Here is a 25,529-nt window from a genome sequence, read left to right as displayed (position 1 = left end):
CACTTAATGCAGCCAGAATTTCTTTAAGATGAACCACACCTACTACTTTGTACCTGCTGTTTCAAATCCCTCATGGCCACAAAGGTGGAAATGCAGGTTCTGAAGAAACAAATACTTCATGGCACAAACTGCTCTTTTTGTAAAGCGTTTAAAACCCTGCTAATGTCATTAAGCCTGGCTGATCACAGCCTGAATGCTGCCTCCTGACTACAGCTTGCAATAAAACCATCTTTTCCTTCGGATAGAGCTCTGGCCCCCATGCTCCATGCACACATCAATTCTATATTGCTAACTTATTGCTACTTACGTTGACAGCTGCAGATTCTGCTGAATGTGACAGCTGAATATGTCTACAGCTTGATGCCACAAAAACATCGATCTCGCTTTTCCATTTTTAAAGCTATAAGAACTATCAGGGTGCATCCAAAACAGGAACAATACCTCTATCCACTATCTTTGAAGACAGTTTTACTTCTCTTGTATAATGCACAGTGCAAGGTAACAAGTCACAGACAAAGCCTGTTTGCCAGAAATCAAGTGTTTTCAAGGGTGGCAGATGGAAATGGGTTTAAATAAGAAGTTTTACTTTAGTTTACTCTCCATCTTTAGGCCCTTCCTATTTTAGGTGTATTCAAAAGATAAATATATTCTCCATATAGTGATTTCTATAACTAGGAGAATGATAACAACAGAGAAGACTGCCATAAGACCTGATGTGCATATGCGCTTTTTGTGCAGAGCTAACTTATTATTGTGATACTTCATACTACAGAATACAAATGTAGTAACTAGATGACCAAGACCTATTTCATAATTCGTCCCCCAAAATCTGCCTGATTCTAGAATGTTTCCAGTTTTGAGGGGTTGTGATCCTTTTCTACAATTTATAATTTTATTATTTTCTGAAAAGCTATTGAATAGCTAACACAGCATCATTGAAAGGCATACCTAAGAGGTAATGCAGGACAACCACAACATCAATCAAGAACAGCTGACACTGCTAATATATACTTATATATTTGTACATTTATATATATATATATATAATAAGGTTTGAATTATTAAGAACAAGAGGAATCAAAGCAGTAGGTGACGCTCAGACAAAACACTGTTTTTAAAGCTTAAACTTCTCACAAACATGTAACTTGCATTTAGGATTCTTTAAGAAAACTTTATAGTTAAAAACTGGCAGGTCCATAGTTATATTGTCAAGAAATGGCATCTCAGCCATTTTCCTAAGAAAATAAACAGATGATTCTTCTTCCATGCTTGCCAAAATAAGATTAATTCAGTTGTCACCATTTTAGTTATGTAGCATATAGTCTTAATTAATTACTATTTAAAATCTGTTCTTAAGAGATTCATCTAAGGTGCAAAGCTGAAAGATCCAACAAGCTGTGGAAGTATGGAAAAGATACTGGAGACAGATTTCCTACACTGAATAAAAAATGGTAAGTTAAGAAAAAAAATCCATACTGGCATTTGACAAGCGTGCCCAAAAGGGTTCATTTTATAATCCCAGGAATTCCCGGACAAAAAGATATTGGGAAGAGAGATTTCATAAGACTTTTGAGTTTGAAACACAAATGGGATGGCATATACTCCTACCTCCTCTTTACAGTTTATTGAGAAGGTGGTATGACTGATAACTTTAACAGTCAGAAGACAGACAATTACCACAAGGTAATGAATGGAAAGCAAATTTCTGCTGCAGCAGAGCAGCAGAACACTAATTTAACTATATCAAATATAAGGAGGCAATGATGTGTCCATAGAACTGTGACTCAACCCTCACTTTGAGCTCAGGCCAAGGGAAGACTTCCTTTGTTCCTCATCTCTCCCTGTAGCAGCAGATGTCTGTGCTCTCCTCCTCCAGTCAAAGCATCTTGTATTACCTATCATTTGAAATAACATTTGTTGGACCAAGTACTCTCAATCACTATTGAAACAGAATATCAAATATTCTTGCACAGACACAGTAGGACTGTCAATATTCAAGGTAATTCTCCTAACGATGGACTCAATATAATGCTACAAACTTTGTACTGCCTAAAAGTCAGTTCTGTCACAAGTTTGCCCAAGGTACTTATGGATCTCTAAATGCAGCATTGTAGAGTCAGAGGTTTGAACACGGATTAGCAACCACCAGAACAGCAAATGCTGGCACGACAAAGGTAGGCAACAGAAAACGCCAAAAGGACACTGAAACTGTCTCCTGCAAGGCTAAGATTCCCACCTCAGGACTGCAGCTAAATGCTTTGATGAAACTGGTATCTGGAGTTTAGAAAAGACTTTGATCACATCAGTGTCTCGGTCAACACAGGACTGAAAAGCTGACCTCTCTTGTGAAAGCAAAGAGCTACAGCGTATGGAAGCTTGAACCCACCATTTCTAAAGGAGCCATAGCTCCCACTCTGCAGGGGATTTTGGGTGGTCTCTGTCCTTATTCTTGAATCAGGCTGCTATGCAGTCAGAAACACAATACACAAAAAGAGGAGCCAAATAGGGGCTCTGGTTGACTTTCAACTTCAAGGGCTTTCAGCTAGTTTTGTGAGCCTTGGAATTGTACAGAGCTTCAGATACAACTCTGACTATATGGAGTAAATTAATCTCCTTGGATGAGTTCACTTTCTTTTTTGAACCTCAGACTGCCTTAAAATTTAAGTGCCTGACTATATTGGACCAATGGTCCACCTAGCAATGCATTCTGTCTCCAACAGCAGCAGTTGGAAAGGCTATTTGGGGAGAACATGAGCCTAGCCTCTTTCTGTGGTTCACTCCCCTTGTACTGCTCCAGCATATCTGCTTTGTTAAGGATGATGGAGGACACATTCCTGCCTGGGAATTTTGCATCCATTTATGGACAAGTGGTCTCATGAATTTGTCTAAATGCTTTTGAGCTGCTGATACCATCTGCCTCCACAACCTGAGAGCACAGGTGCTTAGGTATAAAATGCTTTCTGTTAGCATGGATACCTAACTTTCATTTAAATGGCACTTATAATGCTTTTTTTTATTTAAAAAAAAAAAAAAAATCTGCCAAAGGGCTTGACCAAAAGCCCTTGCTGCAGAAAACAAAAAGGGAAATTGTTATAAAGTTTTCAATGCCTTGTGACCATACCAGTTGCCTTTCAAACAGAGCTGAATGTGTCATATATGATATCCACTTCTTTCATATTGTGCAATCAATGTTGTTGTGTATTTTAGAATTTTTTACAAAAACATTCAATAAGAGGAAATGTTCAGTAATCAGCTTCATTTCAGTAGTGAATTGTCAGAAATCATGGGAGAGGGAAGACAGAACAACCCACCTCAGCCTACAAAGAGAAATGCCAGACCAGGCAGGTAACATGCTATTATAATGTTTTCCACAAAATCTCTGCTTGGGAAGCTCTGTGGAAGCAAAGCCACTGCTAGATAAATTATCTGTAAGTGCAATGTGTAGCACTGAAACAGTTTTTCTACAGAAGTAGCAAAGAATCAAGAGAATCAATACTATTACACTGTAATTAATTCAATTAATTACATATCTGTGTGGAAAGTATTATTGAATCTTCATTTCAGAGTAACTGATCAACTCAAGTAGCAATAGTACCAGGACTTGAAAGTCTATCCTGAATTCTGACCCTGAAATTGGCAGGATCCTCCTACTGCTTATTATCTCTACAAGTAAATTACCCATTAAACCTCTGTATTTATTCTACATCATTTAGTATTAGTCCACTATTTTTTCCTCCTATGAAATTAGTCAGACTAGGTTTATGTCCATTAAGTCTTACTGGGAAAAGCATGATTAAACTGTAGGGTAGCTATACATTATTGATTAAAGCTTAGTTTTAAAATAAAACCTACTTGCTAGCTTGTACAATACTACCACCTGGTTTAAACTACAGAAGTTCAATACATCACAGAAAATTTTAGTTGGAAATAAATACCCACCCAGCTTTCCCATTCTTAGATTTTCCCCTGTGAAACAGCTTTCCAGTCTATACTGGTAAGTCACTCTTTCCTCAGGAAGTTGTACTAATAATTTTCCAAAAATACTAGCAGGGGATCCATAGCAACTGTTGATATGACCCAAAATGATTTAAGAACGATCTTAGCAACCTTCTGTTAAGCTAACTGTATACAGCCTCCCCCACTTAGCAAAATCCCACAATATGGCAAGAAAGATTTGTATGTCTAAGAATAGCTACCTACACACATTTTTCAAGATGACTGAGCCATAATGATTTAAATCCTCCCTACCACAGTTTCAGCAAGATGTGCCTCTAAAACACTATATCAATGTGTTTTGTTCAGAGTTTTGAATCTTTCTGCTTTTTTAAATCACACCATTAACATCCCTGACATTTTAGAAATAAAGTTTATTGATTTTTCTGTTACCACTGTTATAAATTAAGTGATGTAATGGACAGGATTATTCAAGTACTATAAAGAATACATCTTCCAGATTCTTAACTACGTATTGAAAAAAAGCAGACTCTGGATTAATATAGAAATAGTGCAGTTCTGTGCTGTTATTTGGGTAGTTTAGGTTTGGTTGACTACTTTTTGTATGACAGAATGGACATATAACAGAGATGATACTACTACCTGCTAAGTATAAAATGACAGAAGAAAAACACCTCATTCCAATGAAATTGAGACATAAATGTTGAGAAAAAAACAGACACAGACTATTCTGAAACTTACGATCAGTACTTTGTGAGACAGAGTTGCTAACTCATCCATTTTTGTAGTGGAAGTGCTATTAGTAAATGGAAACAGCTTTATTCATTGTAGATGAGGACTCAAAAAAGGGATGAATAGTCTGCACCTGAAAATGCATGAACAGTGCAGAAGGAAACCAGAAGAATCACCTTCAGTCCTAACTTGACTAGCATTGGTATCAACTGTCCACGGCTTTTTATTTTAAGGGTTATATAAGGTGAGCCTTTAAGCTAAGACTTGAAGCACTGTGGAGGATCTTTTAATAGAGCACCACACAGACAACAATGATCTCCCATATTTAAGGATTTATTCAAGGTTATAGAACAGCAGGAACACACTAAAGGAGAAATAAACTTTGAAGAAATGTGTATTTGCAGAGATCGCTATTCGTAAGTTAGACCATTATGTTTATCTTTTCTGCAGTCCCACAAAGGAGAGGCTCATGAAAAAGTTTTATGAGAAGACACAGTGACAGAGTAACACAATCAATGTGACCACAGGAAACTTCTCATTCTTAAGAATCCTGACGGTTTTTTCACCCTTCTGGAAGCAGAATTTCAGACTGGCAGATCTGAGTTAATATAATCCTGAGGCTTAGATTTGCACTGTTCTCACAACTGCCACATTTACAGTTGGTATGAGAATGCTCTGAATGTCTTTTTCTGGAGAGACAGCAAAGTGCTAAACAAGCAAAATGCTGATTTATTGTTGGCAAATCCAGAACCAAGGTATCACACATGACACATGTCCACTCCCACAGCTGGGGGGAATGTTCTGCACACATACCTCTGTGTCAGATTTTGGTAATAGAAGTAACTGCATCTGAACAGTTTTGGTTAAAAAGGGCAGGAGGGGAGGGATGTATGGATACATGTGCTCTGTAACTTCCATAATCCTTCAGAGGCCTGACTCACAGATTAGTTTTTTAGACTATTTCTGCAGAACCTTCAAGTCACCAAGGTTTCACTCTTGTTTTACTGGGCAGTTTTTCAACTGTTGAGCCTCCTGTAATAATGCCATTTGATTTCTATCCTTGGATGTTTGATTTTACATTCCAACCTCACTAAGCATTGATTAAGCCTTAGCACATATACTTGACTGTGTTTATGACTTTGTTTTCTCAGGGGAAGGTCAGGCTTTATGACAACAACACACTGTTAAAAACAAAATTTTTGGTGGTACTTGGTACTGACTGTGATCAGGTTCATCCATCAGGTTTTAAAATTATCTTGCTAGTTTGCTTCCACACAGGAAAAAAATAACTAAGACATGGACTTGCACAAGTGACAAGAATCAAAAATGGACTTGGGCACATATGTCCAAAGGCTTGTATCTAAAATTCGTGAAGTTATTACTCAGTTTCATTGCAGCCTTACAAATGCATGTTTCTCAGAGTCTTGTCTCTCCCCACAGGAAAAAAACCCCACATTTCTGTCACTGAGCATGTGCATAAACAACTGCATCTTGAAAAGATGATTAGTTTATAGCCTGTGCCCCGATACGAGTCCCAGAGTAAGTCTGTGACAGCAATGCAGGTGGCCCGTAGGCATTCATGCAGCATGCCTACCAAAGCAGGTCTCGCACAAACCACATCAAAAAGAAAGAGGAGTAGGCAGTTATACCTCCCTTTACTCTACAAGCAAGTAGAGAACTCACCTGAGACACAAGAGACCTAGATTGAAATTTCTTTTCTGCTTGATTTAGAGTAAATCTCTTAACTTCCTAGGAGAGCAGTTCACCATTGACCTACATGGTATTCTGAGGCAGGAATGCTTTACTTTCCCCTGTTGAAGTTGTTCTACTTTGTACACATTTTTACAAATACCCATCAGGGCAAAGAAAGGATGAAAAATGAGCAGTGCATTCACTCATTTTCCAATCCAGTAAATATTCTACTGGTTTTAAACAACTTTCAGAAGGTGCCTGGAAAATATATAGGTCTCAGTTTATCTTCTAATAGGTGACTGTATACATCACCAATCCAGTTACCAGGTCACACCCTCTGGAGAAACCAATGACTCAAAGGGATGTGGAGACGACACTATTGTCTTGGTCCTTGATGCAGGTACTTCAAAATAGGTTTGAAGCACTTAGCCACAGCAGGATGAAAATTCATGCACTGCTAATGCCTATCTCATACCCATTCTAAAAAAGGGCTTCAGTCTTGTAGACTGTCATCTCAGCAACTTTTCATAGACAATCAGTTATCTTATAGCTGGAAAAAATGTAAACATGGATCAGTAAGACACCTGAGCATCTCTGTTCATTTTTTTTATTTGTATTTTTAAATAGTTCAATTATTATTTGAAATTTTGGCCATCAGACATACATTAAAATTTTCAAAGCAGGTTTACTGCTGTATGCAATAATGCATATAGCTTATATGGAAGTGTGTATATAGTATTTAGTGAAGTTATTATGCTCTTAAATCTTCATGATGACCAGGCCATGATTTTGAAAAGCAGGCTTCTAAAAATTAGAGGAAAAAATTTGATATTCTCAGGTACTTATGGGCTCTGTATTTCCAACTTCTGCAGCAAGGACCTAATACCATGTAGTCTGAAGACAGAAGTTCTGGCTATAACCATATAGTTAACTTCTGCTGCTTCACATCTCCCAGTCACGTTGGGAGAGATTGCCAAAACGATAAATGGTAAAATGTAGCCTTTACAGATTAACTAAACTTTAGTTATCCTGCTTTTTTAAATTCCTGGTTGTTAAATCATGCACTACCATGTGGTAAAATATGTTCACCTTTATAATCAGGAAGATTTCTCCCCCTTTGTTTCATTTCTATTCTCTACTCTCTGTTCTTTGTTTGTGAACCTTTTTCCTATACTTGTGGGTTTTTTTCTTTTGAAATTGCCTCATCATTTAGCATTTGACCATGGCACTTTTGGACTGCTGCCAACTTAACTATGCCTCTGGTATATTATACCTGGATACTAATGTGGTGGATCTGCTGTTCAATTACACAAAGAAGGACCATTATGTTTGAGCTGGTTTACACAATGCCACTATGTACTTACCTAAAACTGTATTGGACTTCTCTGATGAATATCAGAGTATATGTGAGAGAAATATCTGTCTCTCTTGTCACCATCCATTACCACAATGACTTACTTCATCATTCTTTTGTCTAGACTTTTCTTCCCATTTACCGTAACTTTCTTTTAGCTGGATACATTTGCCCAAGTTTTTGGAGAATGTGTCTTGTCTTTGTTTTCCACTATTAATTGAAATCTCTCCAGGACCCTTAGTGTTATTTTTACATTCATCCTATTTGCAACTTCTCTCAGTCTGACATACATGTCATTTTCTCCCCCCACTCTTTTCCAAACATCTAGATCTCTTATTTGCTTTTAAGGCTGATATATAACTGGCTTAGTAAGTACTTTTAAAAAGCAATGCAGTCAGGAAAAACACCAGGGCTGGCTGCCTGAGGAGCCCAGAAGGTTACCCAGCATGGTGGTATGGGGGGTGCGGGGCTGTGGTTCCATCCTAAGTCAAGCTGAACGGCAAAATCCAACTGAGGAAAGCTCTGTCTGCAGTTCAGGAAAAGCTACAAAGACTTGGAAGGGAGCTTCTTGTAAAGAGTACATTTCTAGCATCCATTAATTTGAAAAGGTGAAGAGACATTCTTTTGTGTAGAATGTGTAGAGAGAAATAACTAATACAGGATATCCTCAAAAGCACTCACCAAGTTACAAATAAACTATTCAGGACACAGGCATGCAATGTCTGCAATTCCATTTCTGACTCTTTCCAAAAAGAAGCTAAAATCACTGTTGGCAATGGTTCTGAAATGCAACGGTAATCCATAAATACTCTTTAATTTTCCTGTCATTGCAGAATTAAGCTACTTCCAGCTCACACAGATCTTACCAGGTGTGCTAAATTGATGTCATTATAAGCCATCAGGAAATACCCACAGAGACCTGTAGCAACATTTAGAACTTTTGTTAAACAGCTGTGTGTTATAATTGATTTGTATTATTTAAAACAGCTAAAGCAAGTTATCGCCGGATGTAGAAAAGGGATGACTGAAGACTCCAGGGAGATTTAACTCAGAAGAAAGCCAATCATAGGAACTTCATTTGAGCATTTTAAGGTTATTACTAGAGGAAGTGCAATTAAATCATCACCATTTATCAATTATCATTATAGAATACTACGCAACCTTATCATGTTAATTTATTTATGAGAAGGTAACCAGTTGACTTATGCTTTTTGCAAGAAAAAATCATCTAGTCGGTAAAAATATCTGAAGATGCTTTCTCTCTGAAAATGTGCATGACTTTCCACAATAATCAAAAGTAACTAAAAAAGTTCAAGTTTTACCTAAAATTTGGGTTTGGCAATTCTTTGCAGCTTAGGCAATGTCCCAGTTCCTGATCTTAGATATATTTTACCATAGAGAGTATAAGCCAAAATATAGTTGTATCAAAAATGTGCACAGGCATGGCACCCACATTTCATAAAATACATGGAATATAAGTCCCAAATGATTAGTGTAATATCCTGGATCTGGGAGAAAAAAAAGGCAGTATGATTTCCTTTTCCTAATCTTCCAACTATTGAATCAAAGTGCAAAATCAGCAGCTAGTTAAAAGTTAAGTAACATTATGCACGGCCTGTGCTAAATTCAATTTTTCTTTCCAATGGTGGATTGCTTGTAGAATTTAAAATTTGTATCTGTTTTGGAGCAAAATCCTAAAGCTTTTCTTTCTGCTATCCATGTGTACTGAGAGTTCAAGCCTGATTTGGTGAGTTTGTCCAATGACTTGCATTATACGATCTGTGTCCCTGCAGGCAAAGCCTAACCCACATAACAAAATGGGTCAGCAGAAAAGCAGAAAATGAAGAGAAAACTGTGTTTCAATTCAGAACCCTGATTCATTTGAGGGGGAAAACCACTCTTTTTCTTGTAGACCTAACTCTTGCTTTGATCTGAGGCTTGCAGGCTAGTGCTTACAGTATGTTTTTATTATCTTTCATAATTCCTTTGAGAACACTCTGATTTTTACTGCTGTTTTATGTTTGGACTGGCATATGCATCTCTCAGTTTACAAGGGGAAGTGTTTGTTGCACCAGTGGTTGTTGCCCCTGAAAATACAATAGTGTTGACACTGCTAATTGTACTGGTGCTTTCCTCTGCTCTGATTCAGCTCCAGAGATGTACACTTCCACAAACCATGCATTCCTTTGTCTTCTCATCACTTGACTGAATGACCATAAGCAAATGCACCCTCACTGCCTGGTGCCTTTCTGCTTTCACCTCAAATTAAAACTGTAGACCTCTTCTTAAAGCTGCTTTCCCAGAGGCTCTCTCTCACAGCCATGTGGGAAAGTACATTTTCAATCCAGGAACGCGGCTGAGGCCTTTGGACCAAGTCCAATACTGATGTAAAGCAGGCTAACCTCACTGAAGTCAGTGGAATTCAACGGCCTTGAGCCACAGGTACACAGTCTTCAGGGAGAAGGTGTATATACAAATGGTGTAGAAAAAAAAGTGAAGTAATTCCAAATTAAGTAGTGGGATTCCTCAAGGATCTTAACTTCTCTAGCTTCTGCTGCCTGCCAGCAGTTCCACTATTGTGCTATCAGCCTGAGTCACAGTCTATATTACTCTAGGATAAACAGTTTATTTAACTTATCTCTTTATTTAATGGAGAGTCACCTTGATGTTATGTTCAATAGTATTTTGCTGCTATAACTTCGCTAATTTCTCCAAAATGTTTTTCCTTACATCTTTGTCACTGGACTCACATTGGCTGAATTGGCTCTGGAGAGGTGTCACAGAGACAACAGGTTCAGCACTCCACACATTTCACCACCCATAAAACCTGTTTCTGCAAGCCTTTGTGTGTATGTATCTCACACACATCTCTAGTTATGAGATGCAGGACAGTTTTACTTTACTGTTGCTTAAGAGGCAAAAATAATCCCTGGGTGGGAGTGACCTGGTTTTCCTTTTGGCTTCCACCACTCTGATTTTACACATTCCAAACATATTGTTTATGCTTTATTCTCAGTAGTACTGCATTATGATTTATTACCTATACAGAGCTGTAGGTTCTTGCAGTGCTCTGCAGATGAATAGAAAGAGACTGTGCTTTCCACAGAGGAGCTTGAACGTAGCTTCAGGCCACAGTAAGCGTAGAGAAGGCATACCAGCTCTCAAGTGCACATAGCAGGTTCTCCCGTACATTTTTGCAGGTGGGAATATAAACTACCCACAAGCCAGAACAGCTTAGCTGGGAAATACCAGAGATGTCAGCCCTAAAGGATACCTACCATCTTACCGCAAGGTTACTGGTCTCTGTCTACTAGGAATGCAAGAAGGTGGATGCAGTGAAGGCAAAGCTAATTAAATCCTCTGCCTCTCTATGCAGAAACAGTCATGATTCAGCTACACATCTGAAACTTCAGCTATAAATCACAAAACTTTACTGAAAAATCTGAACTGCAATACTTTCTTGTGCAGGAAATCAGTTATCTGCTCCCACATTACATTATTTTATTAAAACCTAATTTTCTCATCTTCATTCTGCAGTAGAGAAGTCAGGTAATTAATGCTTTATGTAAAAGTGTGTATTACAAGTATCTGCAAACTCACAACTAGAATTCAGACGAGCATAGCAAACATCAGAAAACCAATGCTCGTTAGGTTCTCAGGGAGCTGTTATAATATAAATAATAGTCCATGGCTGCAAAGACATGAATGCTGCTTGCAGTCCCATGATTGAGTACCATCTACAAATAGGCATCCTGTAATTAAATTGTATTAGTTGAATTAAGGAAACACCTGTAGAACTCAGCTGAGGTTACATCCCTGTTGTGCCAGCTGCTGTGGTAAGAGACCTGTGTACCTGGAAACAACTAAAATCAGAAAGTCAAGGAAGGAAAGGGAAGGAAGAAAGGACACATTAGTAGCTTTGTCTGATGATAAAAAATTCACACCTAGAGTTTTCATTCTTTGTCCAAACTTACCATGGAGGCCTGGGGCCGAGGGAAGAAACCAGAGCAACCGACTCAGCTCTGAACATCTCATTCTTCCTTGAACAAGTTTAACTGTTTTCAAGAGAGCCATCATGATAAGTCTGGGAACAGTTGCTGAAATCATCTGGTGATTTTAAAACCACTTTAAATAAAAGTGATTTGAATAGCTTTAAAAGAAGGCAGTGATATCACAGTTTACTAATCTGCCTCCTCTTGCAAAACACAGCATTCATTAACTACTGATTCTTAAGGACATTAGTCAGCAATAACTTATTATTTGACTGAGAGACCAATTTTCTATCCTTCAATCCTAAGGACTGCAAGTCTATTTAAAATTGAAAATTACACAGTCTTTTTTGGTAATTTGATTAATAGACAATCTGTGAAATGTTACATTAATATATTTTACTTATATAAATAAGTCTACTCTTGTATTTACCCAAATCCATGATTACTCAGAAACTGCCTGAAGTTTTCACGATTGGCTTTGGAAAAGTATTTTAAATAAGAGATATTGTCACATTAAGTCTTACATGGTGAACACCTCTATAACCTTCAAAATCCAGGGCTGAAACTATTGTTGGTAACTGGCTCAGCACAACCTCAGTTAGACTTTTATATATTTTACATGGGTCCAAGAGGGGAATAAGGCCATTGAGGATTCAGGCGTATATTGCATTCATCAATTTTGTAAAGGACCAGTGGTTTCTCACCTGCTGTGTAATAGTGTCCCAGGGCCCCTCCAGCAGACGAGCCTGGTAGCATGCATGAACACTTTTCCATATTTCATCCAGAGTTAAAGGTCTTCCATCTGGGCGGAGGGGAGGAAACAACCACTCACAGTCAAAGCTCTTAAGCATGCTATATCTTGAATACAGAATAGCAAAAGTAAATCTGAAAATACTGATTATCTGGAAGAAGATGGAAAAAATAAGAGCAAAATGTGATTGAGCCCCTTCCGACCCCATAAGTCCAAAACAGCGTTGCTCAAATCCTGACTGAAGGTGCATATAAAACTACCCTAAATTCCCTGTTCACCGTTCTTCTCTGTCACCTGAGAGTAACAACTTACTGTTCTGGTTGTAAGGTGTGAAGTTAAACTAATTTTGTAAAACACTGCTTGGGTAAGATAAATTTAAAACCACTAAATAATATCATAAACAGTTATCTCACATAAATATGCACAATTCATAGTGAGAGAGTGGAAAACATCTAAGGAACAAAATTCTACAAACAAAAGTTTACTGCATTTTGGTAACCTACATGACCATAATTTTTTCTTGAGCTGCATTTATATAGCATTGTTGCATCAGGTTTTTAGTTGTGATGTTAGAACTATGCCAAGATATTAGTGTCAACCACTTAGAAAATAAGCATGTTAATTTTTACTGAATATTTGTTTTTGACAAACAGCAATAGAATATTTTTATATACTTTCAATAAGTAGATTCATCTTGGCATTTATTAGCTGTCAGAAAACATTACCCTGTGATAAATAGTTTTATTCTACTGACATTTTCATGTCTGTAAAATGAACAAGATTTATTCACCCAATTAACATTTGAATGCCATGTTTAGATATAAGTTAAAACCAGCTGCCTACAGCCTCTGTTTTATCTTATTTTCCGCACATATTTATCAAAAAGCACCAAGTTCTGATCTTATATAAGCACCATATAGCAGAAGCATGTAGCAAATAAAGTATCTGAGGGGGTAACAGCATATTAACTAGCTATACTATGCCATCCTTATGAGCGTGAGACTTGTCAGACCATCATGCCCTCTGTCTTATGATGGCAGACACCAGCGCTGTGCTGGAGATGGTCTAATATTGACTAAGAAATTTGTTACAAGAGCCTCAGTTAACTTAAGAAGGATGTATTTATGCTCAGATCATCTGTGTGCAGGTAATACAAGACGCCATGCATACTTGCAATTTTCTGTTTTCTATTCAACCTGCAAAGAGAATCCAGAGAAAGTTCAAACGTAAAATTTAGAACACCACACATTCTAATGCAAAATTTGATTATTTGCCACTCTAGATTTTGTTCTGTACAACCTTCTTTGTATCTGTGAGTTTTTATAATAACACTTGAGCAAATTCAGATCGTACACATGGAATGGATTACTCTGACTCTAACTGTTAATCTCATTGCCAGAAATGATCAAATATTACTGAACCATTAATCATATTACAGTTAAAATTGAGTTTTGTCTTTACTTCACGGATTTTATTACTTCATGTATGAGAAGCACTATATCTTCCATCATATTTCAGTATAGAACTATTTTCATTTCAGAGAAAAATACAAATATATCCAAACTGAAAGTTTCACTTCACATCAGAGTGAGGTCACAGGCAGTAAAAAACTTCAATAGTTAATACAGAGTAATTCAAGTGTTTCACACAGGAATAAAAAATTGATCTAGGCATTCTGATTATGTACTTATATACTGAAATATGCTTGGACTTAAATTTCCCGACATTTTTAATCTTCTGCACTATTTTAATATATTTCACTAAGCTTTAAATGAGTTTGAATTAAGTCTGTTTTTTAAACTGAGTAAACTTTCATACATGCTCCCAAGTATTGTTTTCCTGTAAATTCTTATTTAACTGACTAGCTCAGTTTTCTAGATGGGAGGCCAGATGCAGCAGGAAGAGTAAGTTATCAATACTTAAAATGGATGTGAGGTTCAGCTACATAGCTGGGAACTGCAGGACCCTTGCAAAAAGAGACAGGGTGGATGGACAGTTTCCCCATCCTCTTTTGTGGGATGAATACCTGAAAGCTTGGTGTTTTCTCTCTCCATTAAAAAAAAAACAAACCCAAAAACAAACAAACAAACAAAAAACAACCAAAAAACCCAAATACACCAAGATCTTAGAACGATTCATAGAAGGACTGTTTGTTAGAAAGCATCTGGGGAAGAAGAAGAAAGAGTTTGGAGCTTTTGCAGTCTGTTTTGGTTTTGTTCCTGTTTCAGTGTCAGAAGATAAGTGTGAACGATAAAACGATTTCAGGTAATCTGGCTGGAAGCATGTTTTAAAAATCCTCAGTTCATGTGACTTTGGTCATCTGCTTAGGATAATATAAGTGAAGCCATTTTATTCGCAAACTCCCAGATTTGCACAAAACACACATCTGTATTCTTCGGGCATTTTTGGACCCCTTTTTGTAGGGCTGCCAGCATTCACATGTTTAGCAGCCCGTTACACATTCTTGCTACCCACTGAGACCTCAAATGTCCAGCTGGGCTGACAGAGCAGTCTGTAATTGTTGCTGCTAGCAACAAGGGGCCACTGTGGCACCTGCTGAGCCAAGCAGCCTCTCTGCTTCTTGTCTCATTCTTTCCTGTGATGGAGCTGAACTCAAAAAGTTGAGCCAGAAAAAGAAGGCTACAGCAGCATCAAGCCAAGAGAAGTGGCAGGAGAGGAAGGTAGAGGCTTCAGATTCACCCAGCAATACATTTACTCATCATCCACCCATGATGACACAGCTGCTGAGGTGCTTGCAGCTTGTCCCAAGTCTAGCTGGGAGTGGGTATGCAGACAGAAGTGAAAGTTTGTGGTTATATGTACATTTTGTATAATTCACCTCATTAAATAATTACCAGAGGGTGAAAGGAAATGTACACCACACAGCAACAGCTGCTTCTGGGTCATGCCAGATTTACTGTACCTTTGTCTGAAGCTCCATGCCCATAATGCCACAAATCTGGCAGGCAACACATCATCAGCTCATCAATACTAACCCAGGGTCTGCAAAATGCAGACTCTGAGACAATAAACTTGACATCTACCCAGCAAGAAAGGCCAAAAAAGCCTGGGAAGTAACCAGCTAAGATTTTTGTTAAGAGAAAGGAGATAAAGGAAAGAAGCCAAGAACTCCTAAGCACGGGTTCTGTCTCTGCCATTAATTAACTATGGGCTCGAATCAACCAGTTCATCTGCCTTAACAGGCAAGAACAACTACAGCCTTTCTAGCCCACACTCAGGTTTTTATTATTTAAACTGTCTCGACTATAACAAACTTTTTTGAGAAAAGCTTCTTCATGGTCCACTTGGGGTTAATTCATTTACATATTCTGTTTTCTTGATGTTTACTGAGGGCTTTTAATAAATTCTTAGATTTTCAATTCAAGATTATTTGACACTTTTGGTGAAATGGTGCACAAATTGTTTTGAGGCTTCATTCTGGCATACTTTCCAAAGAAATACTTTTAAGAAACCATTGCCACAAAAGAAAAAACACCCTTACAGCTCAGGAGAATATCTGATTATACAAATTATTCTATTTTACTTATGTCCAAAGCCACAATAAAACCAGTTCATATGGGACATGGTCTTAGGAGGAGCTATCTTTCTGAGAAAGGACATAGTGGTTACGTGCTTTTGAGTTCAGGGAGTAAGTCTGGATTCTGGGAAGTGCATCAGTCAGGCCCAGTATGGTTAAGAATACAGAAAGTCATGCCTTCAGGGTTGGAGGAAGTTACACTATCTTACAAGCTCACTCTCTCTTAACCACTGATTAGCATGTTTTTTATTGGCAGGGATCTATCTGTATGTCAGAGAGTTAGATGTATTTTGAGCAGGTCAACTTGAAAATCCCATTCCTTCTCTCTTTCCTAGAGTTAGGCTGCAGTCCTTATGGACTCCTATTCTGCCCTTTCTTTCCAGTGCTTAGCCAGCATTCGTGATTCTTCCTCTACCTTTGTAGGAAAAATAAGACAGAAGTGTGAGACAAGCCATTATTTTCTTAATGTGCAGGGTGATTCCTGAGTGATGCCTGTGTCCACCTGTGATTATGTTGCTGCTACCTCACTGTCAGTGCAAGAGGTTTTTGAACGTATGGCTTCAGACAATGACAGTTCAGGAAAAGACCAAAGTTCCTTGACATCATAAAGACTAAGAAAAGGGAAAAACACTCTGCTGATTAAAGAAAGCTTACTGGACCTAGCCCAGCCCATCTGGCTGACGCCAGCATTGAATGGGAAGGCTAATTGCCTATACCATCTGTCTCTAGGAGGGCTAATTGCTGACATCAGATATCAGCAGGGGTTCACGCATTTCTTCAGCTACCTATTTGGTAGTCTCAGAAGCCAGAGAAAGAAAGAAGGGCTCCCATTTCCAAAAGGTATGGCATGCCTGAGACTGATTTTGGAGAAATGACACCTAGTTCTCTGAGATTCTGAGGTACTGAGGACCACTGCCTTGAGCTCCTGACACAGACTGGGACTTCAGTAGGTCTGAATTTAGGAATATACGCCACATGGGAAGTATCATGAGGTAGTGAAAAATGCTTCTTACATGTATATATACGTAGCCTAAAAATACCTTCTTGTAACCTATAATGTTGCCAAACATCTTTCCAGACAGTCATCACACTGAACTGTTATTTTCAGCTGAAGGATTTGCCCTTGCACAGAACAAGATCTTACCTGTAAATCTATACCCAGAGACTACCAAAAAGTTTAGCTGTCTCTCAAAGTGGTTTAGGTCTGTTGCAATTAAAATTTCAACCCCTTACCTTGCACTACATTACATATCAAACTTCGCCTCACCAAAAAAAGATGTCTAAAGATGAATTCCAGAAAATAAGTTATTTCATCCAATTTAGACAGCAGCAAGGATAAGGATACAATGCAACTTTTGCCTTTCTGCAGGAAGAACTGATCTGAGCACAATTGCTAGCAGAGAAGATTGAAATTGGATGTCCTCGCTGACACAAGCTCCTGAATATGCCAACCACACTGAAGATGACAGGAAAATCTCCCCAGCAACTCTATTTGAAGCCTTTTTCCTAGAGGGGACTGTGAGAGACCAAGTCAATGAAACTGGACTCACATACGATGGGAAAAAGGCAGGATTTAATTGTTCTAGAAGTTTTTAGGGAGTCTATTTGGAAGAGCACAGATTTGGACAGGCTGGCACCAGTTGCTATTATAACATACAAAGTGAGGAAGCGAATACTGCAAAACAAGCAAAACTACTTAGTCAGGTTGAAGAGAAGAATTATTATTTCCTAGGCAGGCCTCGAGGTGTAATGGCCACTTAACATACTGCCAAAGAAGAAGCAGAGTTTTGAATTCAAACTCTGTGCCCTGCTGCTGGGAAAGGCAAGACGGGGCAGGGCTGTGGAAACACTAAAAGGATTATAGCTCACCTTCAGCTCCTGCAAGAAGCTCTAATTAACATGAGGATCAGTATGGACAGGATTCAAGGGGAACCATGAACAACTCACAAGAGACTTGTGAGGAACTGATTCTGTTACTTTATCTACAAATAATGGCAGGAATTGAGACTGGGAAATTGATGTAGGTCTCAGAAGATTCTTCCCTGATTATTTCAGATGAGGAATGCAGTGAATATTACTAGTTGTCTGAGAAACAAGGTGAGGAGCCTATCACATGAAGACTATTACCTCAAAGGAAAAAAATCTCAGGGCATTACCTAGAGTTTTCCTCATACAGGTTCAGGACAAGACAAAAGATACTTTGCTCAGATATCCCAAGTGATTCTGAGTGAGTGTCATCTGCATGTTCCTGAAAAACCCACGTTGGGACCTTCAGACAGCATGGCACAGGCGGGCAAATAACTTGCGGGGATGACAGAATTTTTCATTTTCAAAAGTAAGCTATCCGTAAGTATGATCAGAGAATACAAGCTCAAAACATTATAGGAAAAGTACTATTGCCAGCATTTTGTATCCTTCTCTCTTCAAGAGTCAGAGAATGTTAAATGTTAAAAGAGAACGTTAAATGCTGAAGAAAACCCAGGTGACTTTAGAAATTATCTTTAAAAAGTCCTTGTTTTCCATCATGAAAAGTTCCCCAGAAATGTTTTAAAACATAATTGTACTTGCAGGAACAATTACAGTTTTGTACTGAAAGGGGAGCTGTTGGCACATAATACTATGATTGTGCATTAGATCATCCACTAGCTTCTGTAATATCCACTTCCAGCTATAAGGAGTCATGTTTCAACACCTCCGATTCCCTGATGCTGACAAGCTAAACAACTTGTTTTGTCTCTGGGAGCTCTTCTCTGGTGATTAACTGCTTATGGTGAATACTAATTATATGAAAGTACAGTACAGTAGAAATAGTGTCCTATTTCCTCTACCTGCAGTGTCTCCATCCTCTTCTGTAGAGACAGTGCACCATTAATTCAGCTAAAACCAAGAAGATGACATTTTTCAGGACCACAAATAGGTTAATCTGTCTCTTCCAGCAAAACTTTCTTTATCTTCCTGTCTGCACAATAAGTTTAAAGGCAAAATATTGCACATTTGTAAATGCTTGTAATAATTCTAGAAATGTATTTGCAGCAGGATGTGTGCAAATGAGTTCTGTTGGTGGTAAAGGCAGAGCAATGTCCCCAATTCCCCATGTCCCAGTTTGAAAATTTACCCCAAATTATCAATTCCTGAAACTGCACCTCAGACTAAAATCTTTCCACCAGGGAGTCTATAAGAATTTGTTCTTCAATTTTAAATCTGAAGTGCCTTTTAAAATGCTAACACTGCAAAATTAGAAACCATTAAACAATATAAGGCAGAGAGTGATTAAATCTACCAAACACATTCAAAGCAGCTTAAGCTACTTTTTAATTAAAAAGGAAAAGATATCACTGGCAACATTCAGACATCTTTATCTAGATAAAGTTAGGAGATTATTCAAAACACAGAAGATGCTGATGCTACCATACAGGAGACTGAATGAAATGACTAGAAGATTTCAGTCCCTCCGCCCTAGGTACACAGTCTTCGGGCATAGAGGAACAGAGCACATCCAGTGCTGCAGCGTGATCAGTCTATGGTTGCTGATTAAATAAGTGACACTAACAGCAGCCTTGGAGGGAGGTTGTGTGTTCCTCCTTCCTTCCTGACAGGATGGTGAGTGAAATCACAGTGGCTATAGCAATTGAGTAATGGGTAACAAGATGTACATATTAGGGAGGAAAGAAGATCAGTTAGTGTTTCAAGAGCCAGTTTTAATAGATAGAAAAAGGCAATACTTTATTGGTATTATTTTATTTTTTTTTAAGCAGCAAATTTAAATAGCAAACAGCATACACTTTTAAAGGCACATTTAGACCCCAGCCTTGTGGCTCAAATTCAGGCTCCAGAGAAAGACACAGTTCTGCTGAAGCACTGTAATTATGTCCACTTATTTTGCAGCCAAATTCAAACCTGCAGCTTTAAGTTTTTGTATTCACTTAAAGAAAAGAACAAGAAAAATGACCAGCAGTTTTAGTCAACCACAGGCAAGATGCCAGGAGCCAAAGATCAGCCTCCTTCAGGCTAAGATGATATCAGCTACTCCAGGCTCCTGAAGCTCTGTGTCCTGAGTATTACAAAATTTACTGGTGAACAGCTTCATCTCTTACTTTGTTATTACATATGATCATTACTCTGCTCCCCAATTTAGTACAAAATCTGTGGTTTTAACATCTATTGCATCCAACATATTTTTACTCTGGCCTTTGTCTAATAGAAGATTGGTCTTACCTAAAAAGCATGCCCTAAAATAAAGCACAGGTACTTGGTAGCTGCTGGAGTACAAGACATGATATTCATAGCGAATCACTTCCGTCACACAAACTCCGGCTTCTTGAATATCATCCAAAGACTCCTAAAACAACAAACACGAACACAGTAATACATTGACTTTTGTATTTGTATCAAGGGAAAAGTAATTACTACTATTGTAATAAATTCAATAAATATAAAGAACAGAAATAATGGCAATCACCCCTTTCGCAGCACTACTCATTTAAATTCCCGAAGGAATTTTTCAATAATAGCAAGAAAATCACAAAACTCCAAAACCTACAAAGACATCTTACAGACTTACTTCCACACCCTGTGAACTATGTGTAAGCATTTGCAGAACTGAAGTCTTTCTAAGTGCAGGCTGCTTTTGTAAGCAAAAGGCAGAAGCTCTCTAAAATCTTTATGGCACAATAACTGGTAGGATAAGGTGACTACAGCTGCATCGCTCCTCATTACCTTTAGAATAGACCATTTTAAAAGTGTATCCTTAAATAATCTGGTTTTGCTTGCCAGAAGACAAACTGAATGTATCCACCAAAAATTTTTTGCTCTACTTTCTTTAAAGGCTTTTTGCCAGAGGTTGTTTTTGTTGATAATACGTCTAGAACTGAGATTATTTTTTTCCTGTTAATGTATATTTCAGGTGTAAAGTAATTACAGTTTATTGTAGTTTTGAAATAAATCAGAAGAGATGGAATTCACTGCATTGAGATATACCCCAGTTGCAGCATAAACTTCCTAACATTTCAAATTAATACTCAAACAGTGCTAAGCACCCAGTTTTGACTTTTCTAAAAATTGTCGATATTCAACATCTCTGAAAATGGAATCATTAAATTAATAATGCCATTAAGATTAAATGTTAGAACAAACTTTCCAAGAAGACACTATGGGTGTGGACTTGTTCAGTTTTCAAACCCCCAAATTTACATGCATGAACTAAGCAACCATAATGCCTCACAGGTTGGGTGTGCATTTCACAACTTGACTATTGCCAAGCAACTGTGAATATTGGCTTACTGTCTCTGTCCAAGCAAAATAAAAAAGACTGAACAGAAAAGAAGAACCAGCATCCTTTGAACACTATGCTGGTTTAACACACAAGAAATTTAAAGCTATTTTGCATTTTTATCTCACATCCTTAAATCAACTCAGCATTGAATCGATCTATGAAGAGATATAAGAACTGATAAACTGTAAGAGTAATGACACACAAAATACTTTCAATTTTTTTTGCTAGCCCACATAAAAGTGATTTTCCCCAAATTTAGTGTATTAGACAACCAGATGCTGCTGAGGGACATGGATAGAAGATCACAAATGGAAAGCCCAGGCCTTGGGAAGCTACAGACCAAGGTACTGTAAATATATTTTTGGACATTAAATGAGAAAATCATAGATGCTCACAGAAGAGAAGGTTTCTGGGAAATTCTGGACAGCTGCAGGAATGGTTGATTTTACCTTATCAGGAAACAGATACCTAAAGCACTGAAAGGAAATGTTAAATAAAGTGCTCTCTATGTTAACCTAGTTTTAAAAACTGAGTGTGAAGGGATACTAAAGACAATATGCCAGAAGGGACAATGATGATTACTGCATCTGACTTCACAGGCCTGCTAAAGTTAGGTATGCTATGCCCAGTCCCCATGTAAATGCGTAACGGACAAGTTCTTTTCCTCTTCACACATGTCATACCCTCTGATCAGATGCGAGATACAGATAAAGAAAATATCTCTTGAGGAAAACAGAAATTTCTTGTCTATAGTAAGCTGAACTTTCTTTAAAACAGATCCATTTTCAGTGCTTTAGTGAGAATAGTAAAAGAAAGAAGAGCAGCAGCCTGTGGGAAAAGAAAACAAAAAACAACTACAGATTGGCTTTCAAATTCGTAGGGGTGGGAAAGAGAAAGAGTCTGTATTCAGAACTAAATTTATGTTAAAATTTACAAAACCCTTCTGGATCAACCTCCTGGAATCAAAAGCATACTGCTTTACAGACATTAATGTTTTGTCAGGTATTATGGCCTTGCCTGTTGCTTAGTCACTAGCTTACCTTGCCCTAAAAAAATACTTCTCCTGGAAATGGCAAGACTACATATTCATGTTTTAAATACTATTGTTCTAGAAAAAAGCTGTATGTATACACATACTTCTCTCTCCTGCTTTCTGTATGTAAAGGTATAATGACTGTACACCCTCACATAAATACTGATATCTTTCGGAGAGCAGAGTATGTTTGGACACATTTATTTGCATTATCCTGGATTTTTTTGACTGGTAGTTTAGGCAGTTTCTGAAATCAAGCATTCAGCTGAATGCAGTGCTCAAAGAAGCTTTGAAACTGACATTCTTCTGCTCTGTAACAAGATGGACTTCGGTCTACTACAAAGTACCTACACTTATTCAAAATAAGTTTTTGATACTCAGATCTCTTATTCTGCTGTTTCTAGTGACAAGCGGGCACACTGCATTTGTGATCTGCATACAAAGGGAGATAGCTGAATCCTTCTTAGGGCTACCTCTAATCCCCTCTCCTTTCAGCAAACAGCAGTTTCAAGATTTCTTACATAAAAAGATACAGCATTGATGTGTAATCCTGTACTTTACAGTCTCTGTAAGTACGACGCACAGTATTTATGCAGGGGAAGTACATTTTGGAGCCTAAAAGTTTTGATGGTATCTCTCTAGCTGATGAGATGAACTTTGCTGATGAGATGAATAAATGACTACAGTCATTTTAGGCGATCTTTGGAACATCTAAAAATCCATGCATGGCTGAATAAAGCCATGGATCCTCAGAGAGTTTTATATCAGCCCAAAAGAAGAGACTTATTTTTCACTTTTTAACCAACTACTGATAAAGCTATAAATATAAAACACAGGCTTAACATAAAAAAAACCACAGAATTTTATTTTTATATACGTCTTATGATAGCCTATTTAAATATTTTCAAGTAATTGTTCTAGTTTCTTCTTATGTATACTGTTGTTCTACCTCTTTTTGAGCTAATGCTGAATTTTAGTTACTGTAATAGACAATATTGAAATCAATTTTCACTTCAGAAGATTCCATAACTGCTGCAAAACATTCATACATGTACACACATCACAAAGCAAATTCATAATTTTGCTTAGATCTTGTAAAGACAAAACAAACATATCTGCATTAAAAAAAATAATTAAAACATTAACAAAAAAGGAGTTTTGACCAAATTGCAATCATTAAAAATGCTATGAAGTAATTTGATTTCTCAATTTTTTGTTTCTGCTTTGCAAATTTGCTTGCATGCTTGCCATGCTTCAAGTTAAAACCGTGAATCCAGGAACTGTTTCCTAAACAAATTGGGAAGTTGTCATCAGGAAGCATCTGCTCCTCTATTGCTCTCACGTAAAATCATTCTCATGCTGGACTATTCAGCAGATGTTTTAAAGCAATGTATGTATTAGAAAAAAGATAAGCAGCAACTACCTAATTAATTATTAGTTCCATCATAAATGAATTATCACTAATTTTAGTTGATACAAAATTGTTCTCAACCTTTAAGTGTCCCCTAAAATTAAGTTGATTTGTTCTTTCTGAAACGGTAAATTATTTAAATCAATAGATAAGAAATGATGCTGCATGTCATTCTGAAGGCAAAATAATGTATTTGTACTATTTTTATTCCTCCTGATGAAGAAGGTCAGTTTAAAACCACTGGTAATAAGCTAATTTGACAGCAGGACAGAGGTGAGTGTGGTTTTGATACTCTTCAGTAGTAACTGTGCTCCACAGACTGGAAAGCAGCAGGAAGGTATGGGTTAAGGCAGGTCACCTTTGGAGAGAGGGCTCCAAAGGAAAGGGAAGGGCCAGGGAAGTGACAGGGTAAACTGGGAAGCTGACAGAATTACCTAATAAAGCAGGGATTTTTCCATGCTGACACCAAGCATTTCCCTCTCTCCCCCTCACCCGCAGAGCCCGGCTGAGCCAGCCTTCCTTGCTCAGCCCAAATTCCCTTTGAAATGCAGAAGCAGGCCCTCATGCCCTTTTTGGTGGAAAAGCTAAGTGGTTTAAAGAACAGCGGGCACGTTTCTCCTAGATCTCACGTCGCTGTTGCCTTTCTCCCAATTCCCATGTTCCTCATCTCTTTTCTTGCCGTCTTGACCTCTATTTCCTCTTGCTGTAGGCCAGCCTCCTGGGAAATTCTCCCGCAGGAGCATGGCAGGATTGGGTTGCAAAAGCAGGAAAGGAAGGAAGAGGTGACGCAGGCACAGTTACTGGTACTGCTAGTTTTGTTGTGAGGGGGGGGAAAAGGAGATGCAATCTAGATTAGTAAGCAAATCTGATTTCATTGCTTGGCATACATTTACACTTAATTTCATTTCAGCCTCTAAAGTTGAAAACAAATGTATCACTGTTTCTCCAGCACGGCGTTTCTCTTTCTTCAGAGACGGCTGTGAGCTACCGTGTGAAACACAAGAGCTTTCAGGTAGCAGCTCCCCTCCCTGTTCAACACTTTCCCTTTGGCAAACAGGGAGATCTGAACATGAAAACTGAATAGTAGGACAGTGTTCATCAGACAGAATTAAAACAGTGCTTAATGTGGAGGGTGCGGCAGCGTGGTGAGATTGTATCTGCACTCTTTATTCTTCCTCCTGGGTGTTCTCCACATTTATTTGGACCATGTCTCACTTTTTTGCCTGCAGCCCCCATGGGTCTAGTCTCTGCAGGTCATTTTGCTGCCGGTTTTTGTCCCTCCTGCGCAGAGTCTCACGTCATTCCCCACCCTTACACAGACCTCGACTCTCCAGATCTAATCCTCCCTTTCCTTTCCATGCTGGAAACACAGCGTGGAGTCGCAGCGGTCAGCAAAGAGGAGGTGAGTCGGACCTCTGGGCAGCAGCCCACCTCACACCCCCACGACCAGCTCAGATCATCCCCATAAGCTGGAGGATGGCAGGAGCGGGGAGCTTGGCTGACTGAGCGAAGGCTGAACTGCCAGTATGCCTGGTGCCTGGATTCAGGTCTCAAAATGAACTATTACTTGAAAACTGCAATGAGGCCTAGAAAATGAAAAAAATCTCCCTGCAAAACTAAACATGCAGAGGAAAAAAACCCCTAACAAACCAAGACTTGCAACAACCTCAAAACAATCCTAGCACATTGGTTTTTTTATTTTAATACAGTAGGAAAATGTGGACATCTTCCTGAATAATTTAAGTGTAAGTTGAATGATGTACAAATGTCTTTGCCACCAGCTGCAGCATTTTTATATAC

The 25,529-nt window shown here is 38.2% G+C and overlaps 1 protein-coding gene across 6 annotated transcripts in view; it reads right to left on the bottom strand.

Annotated features, from left to right (window-relative positions):
• Window positions 1–25,529, bottom strand: part of ATG10 (autophagy related 10) — an 88,170-nt gene that overhangs the window by 15,849 nt on the left and 46,792 nt on the right. For all 6 annotated transcript variants that reach the window (XR_012649046.1, XR_012649047.1, XR_012649048.1 and 3 more), the window contains exons 4-5: window positions 20,229–20,352; window positions 12,429–12,526 (exon numbers count right to left, since the gene is read on the bottom strand). Coding sequence is in view for 3 of the 6 variants with exons in the window: in XM_075020951.1 (XP_074877052.1) it covers window positions 12,429–12,526; window positions 20,229–20,352 (222 nt within the window). In the remaining 3 variants the exon portion in view is untranslated. The remainder of the gene's footprint in view (window positions 1–12,428; window positions 12,527–20,228; window positions 20,353–25,529) is intronic.

The sequence above is a fragment of the Buteo buteo genome, chromosome Z, assembly GCF_964188355.1.
Source record: "Buteo buteo chromosome Z, bButBut1.hap1.1, whole genome shotgun sequence".
NCBI classification, from domain to species: domain Eukaryota; kingdom Metazoa; phylum Chordata; class Aves; order Accipitriformes; family Accipitridae; genus Buteo; species Buteo buteo.
This window is presented reverse-complemented; position numbering and strand designations above follow the sequence as displayed.